Source organism: Struthio camelus, chromosome 8 (assembly GCF_040807025.1).
Source record: "Struthio camelus isolate bStrCam1 chromosome 8, bStrCam1.hap1, whole genome shotgun sequence".
Lineage (NCBI taxonomy): Eukaryota > Metazoa > Chordata > Aves > Struthioniformes > Struthionidae > Struthio > Struthio camelus.
The window spans coordinates 36452879-36472978 of NC_090949.1; the positions used below are offsets into that span (position 1 = coordinate 36452879).

At 41.1% G+C, this 20100-nt stretch overlaps 2 protein-coding genes across 7 annotated transcripts in view; both read left to right on the plus strand.

Annotated features, from left to right (window-relative positions):
• The window catches only part of DNAJC6 (DnaJ heat shock protein family (Hsp40) member C6), a 58565-nt gene extending 45398 nt beyond the window's left edge, over positions 1-13167 (plus strand). For all 4 annotated transcript variants that reach the window (XM_068953453.1, XM_009688779.2, XM_068953452.1 and 1 more), the window contains exons 9-19: positions 63-142; positions 321-514; positions 606-686; positions 1568-2008; positions 4392-4544; positions 5896-5964; positions 6694-6828; positions 8329-8589; positions 8948-9093; positions 9851-10027; positions 10936-13167. In XM_068953453.1, coding sequence (XP_068809554.1) covers positions 63-142; positions 321-514; positions 606-686; positions 1568-2008; positions 4392-4544; positions 5896-5964; positions 6694-6828; positions 8329-8589; positions 8948-9093; positions 9851-10027; positions 10936-11037 — 1839 coding nt within the window. In that variant the 3' untranslated portion in view covers positions 11038-13167. The remainder of the gene's footprint in view (positions 1-62; positions 143-320; positions 515-605; positions 687-1567; positions 2009-4391; positions 4545-5895; positions 5965-6693; positions 6829-8328; positions 8590-8947; positions 9094-9850; positions 10028-10935) is intronic.
• A 764-nt stretch (positions 13168-13931) lies between these two features.
• On the plus strand, positions 13932-19850 carry LEPROT (leptin receptor overlapping transcript). Of its 3 annotated transcripts, none has more exons than XM_068953461.1 (5): positions 13968-14071; positions 14266-14341; positions 14872-15058; positions 16386-16520; positions 17242-19850. In XM_068953461.1, the coding sequence occupies exons 1-4, from the start codon at positions 14056-14058 to the stop codon at positions 16500-16502; spliced, it is 396 nt and encodes a 131-aa protein (XP_068809562.1). In that variant the 5' UTR covers positions 13968-14055; the 3' UTR covers positions 16503-16520; positions 17242-19850. The 3 variants fall into 3 exon arrangements, with proteins under 3 accessions (XP_068809561.1, XP_068809562.1, XP_068809563.1); XM_068953462.1 differs by having other exon boundaries at positions 13976-14071; positions 18654-19850; XM_068953460.1 differs by having other exon boundaries at positions 13932-14071; positions 16386-19850.
• Positions 19851-20100: the final 250 nt, after the last annotated feature.

Sequence of the window (20100 nt, forward strand, 5' to 3'; positions counted from 1 at the left end):
GAATTTAAGCGTTTGTTCAGTCTGATGCTCTGTGTTTTGGTTTTTTTTGTTTTTTTCCCCAGATGACCAACACACAAATATTCCAAATTCAATTTCATACTGGATTCATAGCACTGGGAACAACCACACTAAAATTTACCAAGTGAGTATTTTGAGCTGGACATTAATCAAACCTGAAATGTGAAAGCCTTATGAAGGCTGAAGAGAATATTCACAGTTGAAACATGAAAGTCTGCAAGCATGCATATATTTAAAAGACTTAATTTAGCTTTGCAGAAACAACCTTTACTTTTAACTGAACAACTCTTGTTCCCTTTTAGACCTGAACTGGATGCTTGTGATTCTCCAGACAAATATCCACAACTCTTCCATGTTATACTGGACATAGAAATACAGTCTGCTGACAGACAAACTGAATTAACTCCTCCATGGGAGAACTTCACAACAAAAGACATCAATCCAAGCATTCTCTTTTCCTCTCATCAAGAGCATCAGGATACTCTTGCTTTGGCAGGTAAGAGCTGCATGGGCTTACTTGCTGAACTTAGATGTTTAACTGCATGCTGGACTTCTTGTATGATTTTTCTTTATGCTCTGTGCTGCAGGTAAAGGCCCCACTGATGCACCTCAGGATAACATAAGAAATGTTGGACAGAGTGCGTTCTTCTCATCTCTCAGCTGGCAAGGTACGTGGACTTGGTCTTTAAAGTAAAATCCATTTAGAACTAGGAAAACTTTTTTCCTCTCCCAAAAGCATACAGGCCAAAGGATCTGATTGTAACATGTCTCTTTAATTCAGTCAGAGTGGATTGCTGTCACACCCTTAGGCTGCAACTGAGTGGAAGTTAATTTCTTACAAAGTCCTTTTCAAATATTGCTTGCTTGTGCTATATATGACAATGATTACTGGCATAGTTCTAGTGTAAAGTTTCACTCTAGGCCTGCACGATGCTGAAAATAAATTTGAGCTGCTTTTTTCTAATGCTGCATTTACATATAAGATGCTATGAGAATGTCAAACATTGAATAAAAGCGTGATCTGGGTATCTGTGTGAAAGGCCACTGAATAGCGCTGGATACCTTTAAAAATCTCATGGTGCAGCCTAATGCAAGGCTCCTCCTTTGGCACTAACGACATGTTAGATAGGAACCCAGCATAAGAGATCCTTGTATGCAAAACCAGGAAGGTGATTTATGGCACTACTCCTTTTAAGTGGCTATTGTTTTGCCTGGATTTTAAGCTATGACTGGAGAGCATCCTGGATGCTCAGTCTTGATCCAGAAACTTGTTCAGTTCTCATCTGTGCTCTTTACGCTCACTCGTTCCTCAGGCTTGAGCAGAGTCAATTACCTTCTGTCTGTGTTTCTTGATTAATAAAGCTAATTTCTTACGACATAGGCGAGCTAAGACTTTAAATTAATCTTTGGGAAGGACTTATTTTAAAATCTAATGAATGTTGCTGTGGTATTCTCAGTAACTGTTTGATCTGTGTGTAAGCTGACTTTATGGGAGCTTTGAGATTGGAAAAAAACTGACAGCTAACTAATTTTATTTTTAATCATTTAGATCAGAAATCTGACAAAAGTAGCTCTCACCCTACCTCAGAGGATCGAGCAGCATTGGTACATGAGGAAAGCGAACAGTCAGATGACGAACTCTTGTCCCTTTCCAGTCAGCACAGTAATGCCAGTGGTGACAAGCCTCATGGGACACCAAAACACAGCAAAAAGCAGCAGGAGCCTCCAGCACCACCCCCACCTGAAGATGTTGACCTGCTGGGCCTAGATGGTAGCCCTATGAGCAAGAATTTTCCCTCGCAGCCCACTGCTGCCCCCTCTAACTCAGACTTGCTGAATGATTTGTTTGGGGTTGGTGGGCCAAGTGCACAAAGTGGACAGTCCGCTGCTGAGGAGGTCTTTCACATGGGGGGAACCGGATCTGTTCAGTCAACTCCTCGGCGTTCTGCAGCTTCAGCATCCCCATCGCCATCCCCAAGGGTAGGAGAAGGTAATACTGGGCATGCCTAGTACATGCCTTGGGGCAAGTGCTGTGAGAATCCTGCCTGAAAGGCCGCCTCTAGGCTATCGGTTTCTTCTTTGGGTGCACTCATTCCATGGAACCAAAGAGCTGCAAGGGATCCCAAGTGTTCAGCCAGCTCCTTTACTCTGAGGCAGAAATTAACAATCCTGGTTTCTGTTCTTGAACAAACTACGCTATCTAGTGTGTTCCTTAAAGCCTCTGGTGTGGGTCACCCAAATGCTGGGCTGGTTCTTTAAGCTGATAGGCAATGGAGGTCATCAGTTTTGATCTCATGATGTATCCAGTAATGCATATGAGGAGAATATGCATTCATTTAAAAAACAAACAAAAAACACCCATCAAACAACATGCACGTGCACATACACACACACCAGCTTCTTGGGTTTTTGGTAGACCCATAGCAGTGTGGCTCTAGTGCATGTGTGTGGTTTTCTGTTTGGTTTTTTTTTTTTGTTTTTAAACTTCAGGATGATTGGAACTAGATGCTAGTCTTGGAATATGATATTTGGCTACACATTTCTGCTGTTTTTGGTCTTTCAGAAGACAAGTAGGCAGTATGAGAAAATTTTTTCTTTCTTCTGTTTCTTCAAAGACGGATTGAAATCAGGCTGCCAGAAGGAGTAGTTGAATAGATATTAGAAAGTGACAGGCATCTTTTGGAGGGTTAAGTGAAAGGAGGAAGGTAAGTGAAAATAATTTGGAAATGAAAAGGTCAAGAGCAGGACCCAGGTTGTTCTGATTCTGCCAAGGGTCTCTGAAGTAGATGGTCAATTTTGCCAAAGGCCTGATCAGAGAGCAGGTCTCCAAGTACTATACTTCAGCGGCACAGCCTTTCTGTGTTTGGTTTGTCCTAATTCTTTATGTTATGGTTTAAGAACCCACATGTGTAGTCAACACATATCTGATTCAAAGGGCACAGGATACTTGCTTAACTTCTCAGCAACTATTAACTTAAAGCATTTGCAGTGCTTGTCAACTTTCTTGTACAGAAACAGTAATTTTTTCATTATGTTAAGGAGGCTCAGGCTTGAGAGATGTTACAGCTGACAACAGTTGCACCTACCACAGGACAACCTGAAGCCAATTTCTGAAGACTCTTCTTCCTTCCTCTTCTAGAATTTAACACAATGCAGGCTTAGGGAGGTTTATCTAGTAGTACGCTCAAGCACCAGATTCGCCTGTGGTGTTTTTTGAAATGAAAAGGATGGGAATAGTTATAATCTAATTATAACGAGATTTGTGAAGGGAGGGAAGAGGAGGCGATTGAGGGTTGGAGACAAAGTGTTGGCAGGGGAGATGGGACAAGAATACAAGTTTCAGCAAAATAAATTGGGCCACTTCTGTATGTAGAAGGTTGACTTTTGCTGTGGATGTTGTACACTCCCTTTGAGAACTTCCCGTTGGAGGGGAAGGGGGGGGGTTATATAGACGTGTACTCCACAAGGCAGAGGTGCAACAATAGCATCAGAAGACTTCTAGGTAGCGTTGTTGAGTGGCATAACAACGGGAGTTGTATGATGCTGTTTTGCAGAGGCCAGACTGACCAGAATAAGAGCTTGGGAGATAAGTGAAAACTAGTAATGTATTAAGTATCGTAAGCAGTGAACAACATTATTAACATACAATCCTCAGAAGCGAAGTGTTGTCTGTCTTACAGTATTAAATATTGCATCTCTATTTAAGATGCTCTTTACCTTAAACTTGTTGACAGATAAGAATTTGAGTGACTCTATGGATTTTTTTGTGTTTTTTTTTTTTTTTACATGAAAGATAGCGGGCTAAACAAACTGATGAAAAATGGAGGCTGAGAATGAGGGTTTTCTTTTTTGGTAACAAGTAATGCTTCATAGGAAAGACGCCAATTATTTTCTAAAGCTATTTCTGAAAGACAGCCTTTGTCCCGGGATGTATATAACTTTAGATGGCCTGGAATAATTTTGAACTGCATTCAGCACTTGAGAGGATGGCAAGAAGCAGCATCAGGGCCCCTTCTCCCAGCTCCCAGGCTGTCCTTGACCATCCGTTTATGTATCTGCAGCACATGCAAGTTGAAACCTAGAGTCTGAAGGCTAAATTTTAGCTTTGGCTGCTCCTAAATTCAGCTGCTTCCTCTGGATGAGAGAGAGAATCATAGCAACACTTTTGTTGATTCTGTCATGTGGCTTTCTAGGTCCCCTAGCATGTGGCTGGACAGTACTGGTACTTTCTAGTTTTCTCTCCCCCAGTGGCATGCTGTCTCCTATTTGGTATTGGCAGGTATTAGGTTTTCCTTTCCACATGCTGTTCTTTTCCCTGGAGCATATTCACTTTACAAGTTAGTGAATTACTTTTCTCAAATATGTGTTTACAGCAACTGCCTTTGACCCATTTGGAAGTAGCCCTAAGCAAACTGGTCCGGACCTCCTGGGTTCCTTTCTTGGTTCATCAAATGTCACTGGTGATCCTTTCCTTCAAGCAACAAGAAGTCCTTCACCAACTGTGCACAGTGATCCCTTTCACATGGGTGAGAAACTGAGGCTCTTCTGGTGTATTGAAGTAAACATGAAATGCTGCTTTGTGATGAAGCCATTAAGTTCAAACCGATGCTTACCATGAAATGACTCTAAACCACAGAAACCCTGCTAAACAGGAAATAGCTTTTTGTCTCTAGATTTAAAGCATATTCATGACCGGAAGTGTGGCAGGATGAGAATTATTATATTCGTGTCTTATACTTAATTAATAAGTCATTTGTATACATGAAGAAAAGAGACCACTAAGAACATCTGCCTGCCTATCCCTGTGGTTATGAGGTCTCATTTGAACCAAACTACCATTAATTGAGCTAAATAGAGCACAGCCTATTAAGTGTGCTAAGGAAAACAGGTCCTTTGGTCCTTTTAGACAAAGGGCATCTGCTTTTTTTTCAGATTTGATAGTAATCCTGGCCAAATTCACAGTTAAATTTGGCTCTTACTTGAAGAGAAGGCAAGGATTTTTTTTTTGTTGGACTTCTTTCTTCTCTTACTTTGTTTGAAATACTATCCCTTAGTTGTTTCCTTTACTATTCCCCTCCCCACCACCACCACTTCAAATCTGTAATATTGTAGCCTTCTGTAATGGAAACGCATTCGGATACAAATTCATCTGTTTCTGATAATCTAAAACATGTCCCTGGGGTGGGACAGTCTCTCTGGAAAGTCAAAATGACAAAGAGGGGCAGTAGTATGCTGCTGGCACTGTTTACATCATTGCTTTGCTAGACTTGGGTATCTGATATTAACTCTGAATAAGACGCTTTGGTCACACTTGGAGCTGGCTGCATTAATGAAAGGAATTTAAATGGCATCCCAGCATGATGAGGTACTGAATTACAGTGCTCTACTGCCTATGAATAATGAAATGCTGGCAGGGTGAACTGTGTAGATGTGGAGAATTTATTTGATGCAGGCTTAAAGAAAAGACTGTGCTTTCTCTCTGGTGTATGTGTGTGTGTTTTTGTTTATCTATGTTTTCCAACCTTGCTCCTTTCAAGTATAGAATATTTTTTGGGTTGGGATATATTCAGAAAGATGAGTCCATGTATTATTCTGGTGGTAAGGTTTTTATATATATGCGTATAAAGCCTCCAACCAAATCTGTGAACGCTATAAATCTGTCCTTCCCCACCTACCTCTGTACAGTATTAGATTAGAAATAAATTCCCCCACTACAAGCATTACAAATTTAGCATTTATTTCTGATTAGCAAATAGTAGATGGAGGTAGTATTGTACTAGCTCTTCTGCTCCCTTGCCCCCTGCTCTTCCTAGAAGCTTGAATGCATTGGTTTTGTTCTATTACCTTGAGATATTTATATATAATCATTCTGCTTAGCTTCTAGCACACCAACAGTTTCCATTCAACCAGATGTTTCAGGTGCTTGGGACTGGCCGAGCAAACCAGGTACGTATCTCACAAATTCAAGATGCTTGATGAAAACCCTTTAAGGAGCACTGAGAGAGCAGAGGCGGATGGAAGATACTGCCAGTGACTGAAAAGAACAGTTTCCCACTATCTGCTACTTAGCACTTTGACTAATACAACAAACCTTCAAACAGGATTTTAGTTACTTTTGTCTGAACTGCAGCAGGTATGCTGAGCCTGTTGTCCTGGTCTCCCGGTTATCCAGATAAGGATCTGGCAAGAGACTGCCAAACTCTTTCTAATGTAGAAGTCCTGGTTTCCTTCTTCAGGGGACCCGGGCCTGAAGTGGGAAAGGTGCTAGCTGAGGGGATATGTAGTTGTGTTTCATTCCAACGTGGAGTCAAGAGATGGACCTGGGACGTGCTATACGTAGCTAGGATGCCACTAAGTAATAGCATGACTCTTCCCAATATAGGGAGAGTAAGTATGTCCTAGCAAAAACTGCTATTCAGAGCTAACTCAAAGCTTTTAGTTTTTAAAATAAATCCATTTGCCAAAATTACTCTGTCACTGCAGGCAGTCTAGGAAACATTCTGGTTGCTGAACCTAGTAGTGAGTGGGTATGTAAATAATCTGGACCAACGTTGAGTTGAGACTTTTGCTCAGGAACCTGACAACAGTACACTCCAATTTCAACCACACCCTTGTGACACCGTGTGGCTGAGAGTTGGGCCCATGTAAAATTAAATTTTTTTCTTTTTCTTTAAGGTGGCCTAGGTGTGGGAAGTAAGTCAGCTGCCACCAGTCCTACAGGATCCCTCCACAGCACTCCCACTCATCATCCTAAACCCCAAACACTGGATCCGTTTGCTGATTTGGGCACTCTTGGAGCAAGTTTAGCAGGTTTGTGTTCCTTATAAAAACTACCAGTTTGCTCTATTTTAGAGAAATAGGATGAACATCCCAGGATGTGACAAAGATCTCTATGGGTCCTTTCAGGCTAACTGCATGACAGTGCTCCTCAGGACATGCTTTTAAGTTTTTCCCTCCTGCCTGATTCTCCATACGTTTTTGTGGATATGTTCCTTTGCTGGTCCTGTGTCAAAAAACCTTGCTAACAACTTGTTGGGACCTCAGGGCAGTTATGTTACACTTGGTGATCTACATAGCCTAGTTCTCATAAGTTTCAACAAAATCTCTGGCTAAGGATGCTGCTTTGTTTGCCTCTAACTGGAGAATTGTTGCTACTGGCCTTAGAAGCATGCCTGGAAACAGACTTTGGCTCTTAAAAGCTGTTGGGGTCCTCGAGGACTTGTTTCCTTCTTCTAGACATGACTGACTTTTGTCCTGTATGAGGAAACCTATGGTACCTCATTAATATGCCTCTAATTCACAGTGCTGTCCAAAGGTGGAGTCTGAATCCCTAGCCTGTTTTCATTTGCACCTGCTACAAATAACTGTGTCTGACTCTTTGACAAGCGTTTTCTCCTTGTTTTATCTCACAAAGTGATTAACAAACTCTAGGCCCCAATGTTAAAAAGGCAGTTGTGATCAAATGACTTAAGTTTAAAAACCCACATAATCAGCTTTTCCGAGTCTGGTAAATAGATTTTTCTTCCCTTCAGCTCCTTTGCAAGCTATTGTAGTTTTATCTGATGTTTGTTTTCTCCTTTGTGTCAATACCAGCATGGTTCTGGAATTAGGTTTCCCAGTTCCCTCTGCTGGATTGCTAGCTGCTCTGCAGGAGCAAAATAAAAAGTATGCCAAGCCTCATGTTAGAGCCATTGAGTGTGTTTTTTGAGTTATGGGTTTTAAAAATAAATGAAGACTTGGCATCCGCAGGATATTTACCACATTTTTGTAGTTCACGATTATGTCAAAGCACTTGACCTGGTTTCCATGACATATTTCAGAGTCAAAGCTGAGTTTGGATGTTAGTCTCAAATAATAAAACATTTATACTGCATATTGCCCACCACAGACTAAATCAGAGGAGCATCCCCTCAGGTTAAAAGGCGCTGAAGGCAACTTTGTGGCACAACATCAAGTCAGCATGCCGTAACTAGATATTATTTCTAAGCATGTCAAGTTGGTGTTGCTAGCGTAAGACAGCAACTGTGGTTTGCAGCTGCTGGCTGCACCTACCTTTTCTTCTGTTCCTGTGCTGAGCCCCTACGCTAATTCCTGTGCAAACTTGTAGGGTAGGCGCTGTCCTTTAAGCAGCTTATAAAGCAGTGACAAGAAAGTTGAAGGATCTTGCTTGAAATTGCAAAAATAAGTTTGTGGTGGAGTTGAAAATGGAAGCCAGCTGCTGGGGGCATTTTGTTTAGGTTTTCTTTCTACAAGGCCAGTCAGCATCCTGTTCACTAATGCACACTATCACTCCTTTCTCTTACGTTGCAGGTGGCCCTTCATTTGCCAGTAAACCAACTACACCGACAGGGCTGGGCGGAGGCTTCCCCCCATCACCGCAGAGACCTTCTCCCCAGCCCATGGGCAGCACCAGTTGGCAGCAAGGACCAGGCTACGGCTGGCAGCAATCGCAATCCAAAGCCCAGTCAAGCATGCCACATTCTTCTCCCCAGAACAAGCCCAATTACAACGTGAGTTTCTCGGCAATGCCGGGAGCACAGAACGAACGTGGAAAAGGACCGGCTAATGCTGGTAAGCATTTTGGAATTCAGTATCTATAAGGTTGTTGCTTAATGCTCAAACACCTAAACAGGTTAGGATCTAAGCAAGTAGGTGGCAGTGATCATTTGAGATGCAAAGTTCAACAGCTCTAGTTGTCTCGTCCTAGACTTTGAAGTGTGCTGGTATTTAGGAAATCCTGGATTATGAATGTGCTTGATAATTCAAAGGGAGCATTAAGTGATACCTCTCTTGTGAAAACCTGCACACTGTGAGCATTAGGAGACTTATGGTGATAAGTGTGTCGGGGTGGCTTGGGTGGCAAAAAAGTTAAATAACAGTTAAATAAAACTCTATTTGAGAACAACTTCAAAACTTCTTGTTTTTTAAGATTCAAAACCAAAAGTATCTGCAGACTTCGAAGATCTGTTATCTGGTCAAGGTTTTAATGCTCACAAGGACAAGAAAGGACCCAAAACAATAGCTGAGATGAGAAAAGAAGAAATGGCTAAGGAGATGGACCCTGAGAAATTAAAAGTAAGCTATATTGTTGGTGGTTATGCTCTTGCAATCATTCCTTCTCATCATGCTGCTTGCACTATTGCCCCTGAAGGGTGGAGGGGGTTAGGAAGTGACGAGCCTTCCTGAATGTGAGGAGGCAGCTGAGCAAATCTTCCAGACCTTCTAGTGCCAGAAGCTATTAATCTCCCTGGTTTAGCACTTCATCTATTGGACATTCTCTGCTGCATTGCTGGATCCTTAGTACCCTTAGTACCAGATGGTCTCTCTCATGCTTGCCTTCCATAAGGTAGGTTCTAAACTTGATAGCATCATAAACTGCTGTGCTTCCCATTCATGTAGCAGACAGTTAATGTGACCAGAAAGACAAAACAAAGCCATAAACTGTAGGTATTGGAGAACAACTGGAAGAATCTCCATCTCATCAGAAATAATTTTTTTTTTCTATTTAGCAAAAATAAATTTGAACAAACTCTGGTCTGTAGTAGCTTCTTAATTGGTATTTATCTGGTACAATAAAATGGTTTTTAATATCTCTGCTAGCCTGCAAAACTCAGGTTTTGGTTAAATGAGTGATAGTCTCCCTCTTTCAAGGAGCAATATAAAAATTAAGACAAAGGACACAGACTGACAAATACCTTCCAATGGCTTTCTAAAGCTTGGAAAGAAGTGTCGGCTGCTCCTTGGAGTCATTTCTATTCAAATGGAGCAACTCTTTTCCTATGGGAACATGTAATATAAGGCATAAGCTGAGGATTCTCATTCTTCTCTTCAGGTCCTAGAATGGATTGAAGGGAAGGAGAGAAATATAAGAGCCCTGCTGTCCACAATGCACACTGTCTTATGGGCAGGGGAGACCAAGTGGAAACCTGTTAGTATGGCAGATCTTGTAACACCAGAGCAAGTGAAGAAGGTCTACCGGCGGGCAGTACTTGTCGTTCATCCCGACAAGGTAAGGTTTTCTTTGCTTCATCTTGTTCAGAAGCATTCATTTTTCTCAGAAACAAGGTGAACAAAGTGTTAAATGTTTGCACCAATAAATTAAGCTAGCACAACTTTGGAGAAATATTCTAGCTGAAGAATTTGGCAAGTTTTTGAAAAGCGAGAACTCTGACTAACCAAGCCCAGCCCCAAGTCTGTGCTTGGTGCAAGCCTCTCCAAGCAACAGGGATTCACACCTTCACGCCTTCCTTACCCTCACTTTGACTCTGAGCCATAGTGTCTGGACAGCAGTTCAGAATGTTGTGCCTGCCACAGGAAAGTGTGGTGTGATAAAGGCATATGGAAGGACAGAGGCCTGAAAATCATGCTTCTAAAATGGAAGAATTAGGTTATCCAATTATCAAACTTGTCTTACGGTCTTGCTGCTCACACGTGCCAGCCAGTGTGCAATGAAGCAATCTGGGAAACCCTACAGTGATGAGGCTTACAGCATTAAGCACCTGGAGGGCCTGAGGTTTTCAGGGCAATGGGCAAGACTTCGGAAGATGTGGGCTGCACAGAAGCTTGCAGGGATGCTGCAAGCAGTTGTGTCAAGTGGCAGCTCTGTCATTCAGTGCTAGTAGAATGCCTCTTGTGAAGCTCAGATGAAAATTATTCCCTCTTGGGGCTGCAGTGCTTCACCATAAACTTGGGGGGGTTATCTGCCCTGAGGAGCTGAGCAGCTGAAGAATGAAGAAGTTCTTAAGCTGTAAAGCAGGTAAGCAGCCCTTGGGAAGAGTAGCTTATTCTTGTCAAATATAACTGACAGCTGTTTGCTGAAAGTAACCTGTAACTGCTTGAGATTCTAGCTGTTTAAATGTCACTTTTATGTAGTCTGACTCAGTAGATATGATATCCCTTTTTCTGTTTTTGTTCCAGGCTACAGGGCAGCCATATGAACAATATGCAAAGATGATATTTATGGAGCTAAATGATGCCTGGTCAGAATTTGAAAACCAAGGACAAAAACCCTTGTATTAGGTATTTTTTTTTTTTTCAGTCTCCACTGCAGACCTGTGCTAGTGCTTGTATAGTCTCTTGTCACAAATGTCACAGATCAACCAAGCTCCGGCTGGGAATTCAGATGTTTCAGAAAGTTGTGAGCCTAATACTTATCATGAAGATCAAGACAAAGGTTTCCTTATACTTGTATCAAGAATCTTGAGCCCAGAGGAACTCTAGCTGTGTGGCTTGCCATGTGAGAGCCACGGGGTTACAGTTTCTTGTAACCTTTTTTTTTCTCCCCGTAGATTCAAGTGGGGTGAGAGAGAACACATTCTGGGGAAAAAAGCAGAATTGTTTTGTCTCTGACACTGTGTGGCTGTTGAATTTCCTACTTTTGTGTGAATTGTGATATGGCAACACTTCAGTTGAGTTCAGTAACTGGTGGTGAAGCCCAAACCTCAATGTACTTTCTTCCTAGGTTTGAATCAAACTTTATCGAATTTAGGTGCTCAGATGTGGTTTAGGCACACTTCTAACAGTCACTGTTTGCTGCTTAATTGCTCATATAGTATGCCTGAGTAGAGACAAAGCTGAATCATGGGTAGACCAGTGTGGCAGCTTATTGCTGCTTCACGCACTAATACTGTACTTCACCTCACAGTCGAGCAGTGAAATGTGCAGAAGAAATTCTACAGCACAGTGTCTTTAAAGCAAACAAGAAGTATTTGATGTTTAACAGTACCTTGATGGTTTGTTAAACAGCAGTTTTGGGGGAACAGTGAATTGGGAGAAATGATTTCCTCCCCCATCTGTAAAAGTGAAGAGTAAGCATGTACTAATCTCCAATGAAGTTATCTTTAATAGCTAAAGCCATCAAACAAATAAATGTTGACAATTAAAACCCTGCTGCATCAGTTGAAGTTTTGGAAAATTTCCAGACGATGGGTAATATTTCTGCTTATGAAGATTCAGAAGTTTGCTTGCATCACCTCTATGCCTTTAGCAGCTCCAGAGCACTTGGCAAAGGCTCTCGACAGAATGCGGCTTGTTGCAACTTCACTGTTCAGACCACAGTGGTGTGGAAGCTGCCTTGTAGGCATCTGTGGACCAGGTCTGATCTTTGAGGTAAATATAGTCCAACTTACCTTAAAGCTTTTATTGGTCCAAAGCAATAATAGTCACAAGGGAGGTATCTCTGATGCTAAAGCTGGAGCATCTTTCCTAGTTAAAAAGCAAGTTATGCTCTTCACCCCAAATTCCAGCTTTCTCCTTTCGTAGGACAACTAAAGCTAGCAGTTTATTTACCAACAGATATCTGTGTCTGAGCTTTGCAAGCGCAGATATTCAGAAGACAGGCAGGAAATCATTCATACTTACCCTTTAAGGAAAAGGTTGATATCTGATGCGAATCTTTAAAGTTGGTATTTTTAAAGACAATCCACTTGTTGTTGCACTTAAATTTTCAAGTGGCAAAACTTTTACTGCAAAGACAGTGCGTCAAAGTACATTGCTCTCTGTATAAAAGTCATCCTTTTGTTGTATTGGTCCACTATTTACTACCATTAATTGAAAATGTGAAACCAACACATAGGTCTCCTTTTATATAAGGACCTTAAGATAATAGTAACAAACTGGATGTTATTTATTAATGTTTTGATCCAGTATGTGCTTGTCCTATTTAAAGAGATAACTGGAATGTGAATCATGTTCCTGTGATTTGTTGGTTTATTGTTTCTCATTCACATTTGTAGAAATTGTGACCTATGCCTATATAATAAAAAGGATCTCATTACTATAATGTACTTTTTTAATAATGAAAATGACATTAGCTTTGTATCAGGTCTGTCATGGCAAACAACTCTGGATACTCATACATTCACAAAATAAATTCATCATTAAACTGTATCTACCAAAAGAAACCCTACCCCACTTAAGCTTTGATTACTCCCATCCCTAATGTTTTTATGGATGCATGAAAGTATTAGGACGTATGTATATCAAAATAGTTAACTAAAAAAAAATTCTTGTCATATCTGGTAGTGACAGAGGTTATCAACGTTCAGGTAAACTGACTAAACTATTGTAATTTTTGTAAATACAGTATATACTCAATGAAATTGTGACTGGTCTAAAATATTTGTATATACATTAAAAAGCTCAAATTAATATATTCAGGTATGTTTTGTGCTTGGGGGGGGGGCAGGGGCCACCTCTACCACGTTGCTTTACACGCAGTCGAGGGAAATGTCTCTGTGTATGCTGCGTGAGCAGTGACGCAGGCATTAAACGGAAACTTCTTCTGTCCACAACATTTTTAAAGAGGACTGATACATCTGTCAGCTGCTCCAGTGCGGGGTTCGGCACATAAGCGTAACCACAGGTTACTTGCTCTAGAAACACTGGGGTTTTTTTGATTTTTTTTTTTTGATTTCTTCAAGCAAACACACCGAGTGAAGAAGCTAGAAGCACGGGTTAAAGGAAGGGTAAAAGCTTAATTCATACAGAGCAATTTTGCAATGGGGGAAAAACGCAGCCTTTTTTGCTTAAGGGGAAAAAATAAAGAAATTAACACTTAACAGTTTTAAAAGGGTTCAACTCAAAGAGTGTAGAAGCAAACCACCTCAGCTGTGTATTTATACATTTATTATTGCTGTAGGCCTAAAGGGCATCTACATTAGCAGCAGCTATACCAAGATGCAACCTTGTATTTATTACAAAAAACAACTAACTGAAAAATCTGAAAAAAAGGTTTTTTTTGGCGCGTTGCCTGATAACCCAAAGCTTTGCCCCAACCTTAGGCCCGTAACCATGGCGACGGGCCCTTCGGCGTGACCCCCCCCCCACCCTCCGCGCTCTTAAAGGGCGCGCCGCCCCTTTTCGACCGAGGCGGCGGCACGGCCGGGTACCGGCGGCGAAGCGACGACGCCGTCTCTTTAAGGCGTGAACTCACGTGGTGCGGCGGTGTGGGCGGAGCTTAGAGCAACAGCCGGAAGAGCGCCCGCCACCATCACCTCAGCGCGGAGGGCGCAGCTTGTTCCCCCCCCCCCCGGCAACATGGCGGGCATCAAAGGTACCGAGGGCGCCCGGGGCCGGCGTCCCTTGAGGGTGGGGGTGGGGGGGCGGCTCGGAGCTGCCGGGGGCGACTAAGTCGCCCCCGGCAGCTCCGAGCCGCCCCCCCCCCCCAAAACAGGGTCCCTTCCCTGAGGGAGCCGAGCGTCAGGGCGGGCTGAGGCCGCCTCACCCGCCCGCCTTGTGCCCTTGCAGCTCTCGTGGCGCTTTCCTTCAGCGGAGCCATCGGCCTCACTTTCCTCATGCTGGGCTGCGCCCTGGAGTACTACGGGTGAGCCGGCACCCCGCTCGCGTCCCTCCCCCGGGCTGTCCAGCCGTCGCCTCGTTGAGGCGGTTTTTCCTGACTGGAATCGGGTGCGGCTTCCTCCCCCCCTCCTCCCGCGTCGTTTTAACGGCAAAACTCGCTTGAAACTTGACCAAAACACCCCTCCACGCACACACTTCCTCTTTAACCAGCTTTTTCTCCCCTTCCTTGCGCCTCCCCGCTCCTCTTCCCCCACCCTGAGGTGAATCAGGAACACGCAGCGACCGTGAAATAAACGTAGTTAACGCCGGGGTCCCGCAATTAACTCGTCCTTGAGGCCGGGGGAGCGTTTGCGCCGGGACCGGGAGGTGGGAGGTGCGCTGAGGTGAACCCCTAAGAGTTAAAACACTTCAGCCCGCTTGTCAAGCCGTCAGGTAGCATCGCAGCTGCTGTACTCACCTTGCATTTATATTTTTTTTAAAACCAAATACGCTTCTATAGAAACTATCTGTCTAAATCTTTTATCTATATACTTATGTATTTTTTTCCCTCCCCAGCGTTTACTGGCCGTTGTTTGTCCTAATATTTTACTTCATCTGCCCCATTCCCCACTTCATTGCCAAAAGAGTAAGTGACGATAGTGATGCAGCCAGCAGCGCCTGCAGGGAGCTGGCGTATTTCTTCACCACGGGAATTGTCGTCTCCGCCTTTGGGTTTCCTATCATCCTGGCACGGGTTGAAGCGGTGAGTTCTGCTTGGTGGCTTTTGTTGCAAGAAACCTGTTATCGGGTATCAAAACAGTCTTTATAAACTTTTTAAAGTGCGCTGTTGCTCCTTTTCAACCCAGAAGGAGGCATTTTTATTTGTAAATCTCGACTTTTGCTTTGTTATTGTGAGTGTTTCTACGTTCCAATGAAAATAATCAGGCTGCTGAAGCGTGTCTCTGCCTGTTCTGCTTTCTGACCCCAGCAAAGGACTGATATGATTAAAAAGTATTCCTTTTCTTCCAACTTTATGTTTTGATCTAACACAAGATCCTGTCCTTTCCTACATCTCATGCTTCTCTCTATAATCAAATTTTGCATTGCTTCTTATGCCACCTTCTTTATTTTTTTATCTCAAAATGTCTGCTTCCTACATCTAGGGTATTGATAATTTGGCAACTAGAATGTATTATCAGTAAAAAAAAAAAAAAAAATAAAATGCCAAACATTCAAAATGGCTCTTCTGGTTTTCAAGGCATTTCCCTTGCTTATGCTTTGTCCCTTCAAAGTCTGAGGAAATCCTACTAGCTTCTCTTCCCTTGGTCTGAACTGCTCCTCAGTGGCGAAGTTTTGTCGCTTCTGTTTGCAAGGCAAAGAATTCTTCCCCCTTGTCTCCCAGACTACCCGATGACATTTTTGGGTTGTTTTGTTTTTCCCCGTTGGTCTTTCAGTTTTGCTTAAAGCTTTGGGTGCTTTGTAATTTATTTGTAATGCGCCAATTCCCTGACGCTGCATTTTTAAGTTGTGGACCTGACAGTAGGCAGAACCAGAAATGACCACAAGGGGGAACTCTAATTCTACACTTACTCTAAATAGCTATTCTATAGCTCATGCCTAGCTATGTCTTTTAAGAGTAAAATGTTGTTTACTTAAATAAACTTAGTCAGGCAGATGCGCAGCTGCAGAGAACTACTTGCCTTTAAGACCACCTACTCTTCTCCGTGTTTGTTGCTTATGTTTATTCGAAAGACTTAGTTTGATGCACAGCAATTAAAAGAGCACTGGTTTCACCAGGATTTCCTATAATTTATGCATATTTTCCTTACTGAGTGGGTTGTATGGCAAGATAATTATTTTGTCCTAAAATGCGGCATTATCAGCCTGTCTATTGCAGTCCTGTATTAATAATGTGAATGGTTGCTAATTGAATAATTAGATACACAAATTATTTAATGTTTGTCCTTTTTTCCTTATGCTTTTAGCACCTTTCTGTAGTATTTTGTTTAGTTTATCTAATGTAAATAAATGACTGGTCTGTACGTCTCTTATAAGAAATGCTTTGATTGTTTCATTTCCTTGCATTTCAGATCAAATGGGGAGCCTGTGGTCTGGTCCTGGCTGGCAATGCAGTCATTTTCCTTACTATTTTAGGCTTTTTTCTTGTATTTGGTAGAGGAGATGACTTTAGCTGGGAACAGTGGTAGGACATCGCTCTGACACTGGTAATGTTTTACAGTATGCATCGCCATATGTATACTGTGTGTGTGTATATGTGTATATGCTATAATATTTGTGTGTGTGCATACACATGTAGTCCTATATTATCAGATCATAACATGCTTGTTAAAATGTGTGTCAGCCAAAGGGAAAAGGCCCTTGTGACAGATTTTTAAATGTGTTCAGTAAAAGCTGGAGTCATAATGGCAAAATTTGTCCCCAATATGTTTACAAAGCATTAACTGTTCTACTCCTTTTTCACGATATGTGCATTAACTTTTTTTTAATCACAGTAATATCATTGACACACATGACATTGTTTTAAAAAAACAACAGATGTGCTGACCAGTGTAATCAAAATAGGCCAATATAAAGATTATCCCATTTTCTGTTGTTCAACTTGATTGATCTTTCTGCTTTGATTAGGGATGAATGAATATTTGTTTTCCATTTGTAAGTTTGGTAGTTGTTCTTGGTAATATAAAACCAAACATAGGTTATGCCAACTCCTTTCCTACATAAAGAAAAAAAAAATAACTTTGGTTAAAAATCCTACCTTCCATTTATGTGGCTCACTTAGCAAATATATATATATATTTTTTTCTTATAAAGATACTATGTTTTTGTCCCTATTCAGCTTACAGCTGTGGCTACATGTTGGGAGGAGTCTAATATATTTTAATGCCTCTTGCTGTGCTTAGACCTGAAATAACTTCTTTCATAAAGGTTCACGAAAGAAGATACATTTGAAACTGCTCTCATGATCTCAGGACACTGATAATTGCAATGTAGTATACAACTCTATTCTTATGTGTGGAAGATCTGAATTACAAAAGAGTGAATGTTCTGCTGAGAGATTCCCATCACAGCAGAAACTGTAGGACTTGGTATCTCCTCAATTCTTACTGCTTTTAAAACATGCTTACTGAAACTACTACTTTCTATGTCTGTTAGAAAAGATTGTTGTATTAAAACACTATATTTTTAAATGGCATTATCCTAGTAAATGTTCACATAATCACACATACAAAAGCAAAGTTTATTACTATTTTGACTTGGTGTATCCTTCAAATTGTGGAGGCATGTGACTTTACAAAAGATGCATTCTGATACAACCCTAAATCTAGAGGACACTTCAGCAATCTGAGAAGGGGTACAGAACAGACACCCTAATTCATTCTTTCATAGAAGAATGGACATGAAGTGATTTCTGCTCCCTGAAGTAAGAAACTGAGTGCCTAGGTAGGATATGTTTTAGTATTGCTCATTCTTTAGGTTAGCAGATTATGAATGAGCATTTTATAGCTGTGTGTTGGTTCACAGCTGATTGCTGTCACCCTGCACAGGAATGAGGGACTTTGTGCCAGGAAGCAATAAAATCAACCCTACAAGATGTGGCAGCTTTACCAATGCGATGCTTTTTGCCCCTTAAACTGTGAAACTTTCTATGCTGCTCTTCAAATTAAGTTATCCCAACACTAGCATACTGCAAAATGACATCCTGGGGATTGCTGGGTAGAGTAAAGGTTCAAAAATAATGAATGTTACATCAGTGCTCTTGATGGTGGGTCTCTTGTTCATGCTCAGGGCCCTAGAAAGAAGGTACAAAAATCATTCTACAGTCCAAGTAACATAATGTCACTTTAAAAAGAAATGGAATATTGTGTGTCAGGAAGGTAAATAATTCTCGTATTGGATTAGATCCCAAACTGTTATTCATGTGTTTTAAATTTAAAACTTCAGATGTATGTGAGGTGAAGCCTACAGTGCTGAGGAATGCTGAGTAGATGGATTTTGTATGTATGTCTAGACTGTAATTCTTATAAAAGAAGAACTAATGTTAAAGGACAGTGTGTGGGTTTTTTTTTTTCTGGATGTTAATGCTTCATCACAAGGTATAGCAGGAAAATACTGATAAAGATGCTGGGCATAAGCAAGTTCTCTTATTGGGTTGGGTTTGGTTTGGTTTTGTTTCTTCCTGACTTCAGGTGAAATCTGTTAGACCCTACTGATTTGTCCTTAATGGTGTAAAGTACTAATGGGGAAATTACATCTTCAGTTTACCAGCTGAGCTGTTCAGAGTAAACATAGCTTCCGTTTATAGGCCCTGCTTTGATTTTTTTTTTTTTTTGACGAAGGTCCCCCTCCGACAATATTTCTTGTTCAAATTGGTGAAGTCAAACAACAACAACAATAATAAAAAAGTTCAATGCCTGATCCTGCACATGGTTGCTGAAGTCATTGCTGACCATTCCATTTTACTCCTGCTAAAATATTGATGTACTTACAGGGTTAGGTTCTTGAGTCTTTAAGGGTGTCTTGTATTTTTACTCCTTAGAATTTGTGTACTGAAGGCTGCAATAGATGGCTACAGAACTATCAAATTACTACTCACATTTTGTTTCAGAGACAGTGGAGTGAAAACTTACTGAGATTATTATTTTTTCTTAAGATGAGAGAATACCTATTTGTAGAATCTGTTCTAGCTCTGTAGCATGTTTGTGGCTGATTGAGATTGGAATACTGACAGTAAACGTGACAATCTGAAATGAAAAGGAGGACTAGAATGTACAGTCTTGAGAGATTGCTTCCTGACAAGTTATTATTGTACTGTGTCCTTTGGATAATACTGTGGTTGGTGGGTACCTCATGAAGCGACAGGTAGTTGTTGAATGGAGAAAGTGAACGTTTTTTTTTTTTCCTTTTGGAAAAAGCTACATGCACTAATCCTTAATGTGAACTTCATGCAGTTTTCACCAGAGACTTTTATTTTAAAATGGTTAGTTTCTAAAATTGTATTTAATGCAGGGTTTAAATCATGGAATTCTTCTTTCACCTCCTTAAAAGTAAATTTGCTTGAATGAGTCTTCTATGTTAATTATCAGGGTAAAAAAATTCTCAGTGTTTTTTATCAAGAGCTTCACTCATTCCCACAAACCTGGTGCTCTGATGGCCGGTACGGGGCATACTGTTACTGTCTACCAGTAGTAATTTACTGTGGTTTCTCTGAAATTATTTTCCTATATGGAAGTGAATACTACGTATCCGAAGTGCCTTAATTCCAAGACTGTGCTGATTTTGTGAACACATATACATGGAAATATCGCTACCTATGTTTCATAATCAGTTGAAAATCTGTTATGCGTTTTATAAAGCTTCCTTGTCAATTATGTTTTCTGTAATTTGGAATGCAGTGCAGCTTTTGTAACTTTTGTAAACACTGTTTTTATTTTCCATAATTGCCAGGTTCTTGAAATGATGACGTATTAAAACATGGAAATTAAAACATATTCAACATTTCTTTTTGACTTGTCTAATAAAACTGAGTAAAGATGCCTGATGCTTAAGTATTTGTCTTTTCTTAAATTCAGAGCTGACATAAGACTTTTATACAAGAGGAAAGACTAGAGAAACAGCATATGGGGTCCTTCATAATGGTATTGTTGCTGTTAGAACTGGCTAGGGTGGGAGGTTAATGAGCACTTCAGATGTTTATTGTACTGGAGCTCATGTTTCTTAATTGCTCTGTGGTGAAATGAGGTCTTCAAGTGGATTCTCGGCCACTAGGATCCTTGGGGCTGTCTT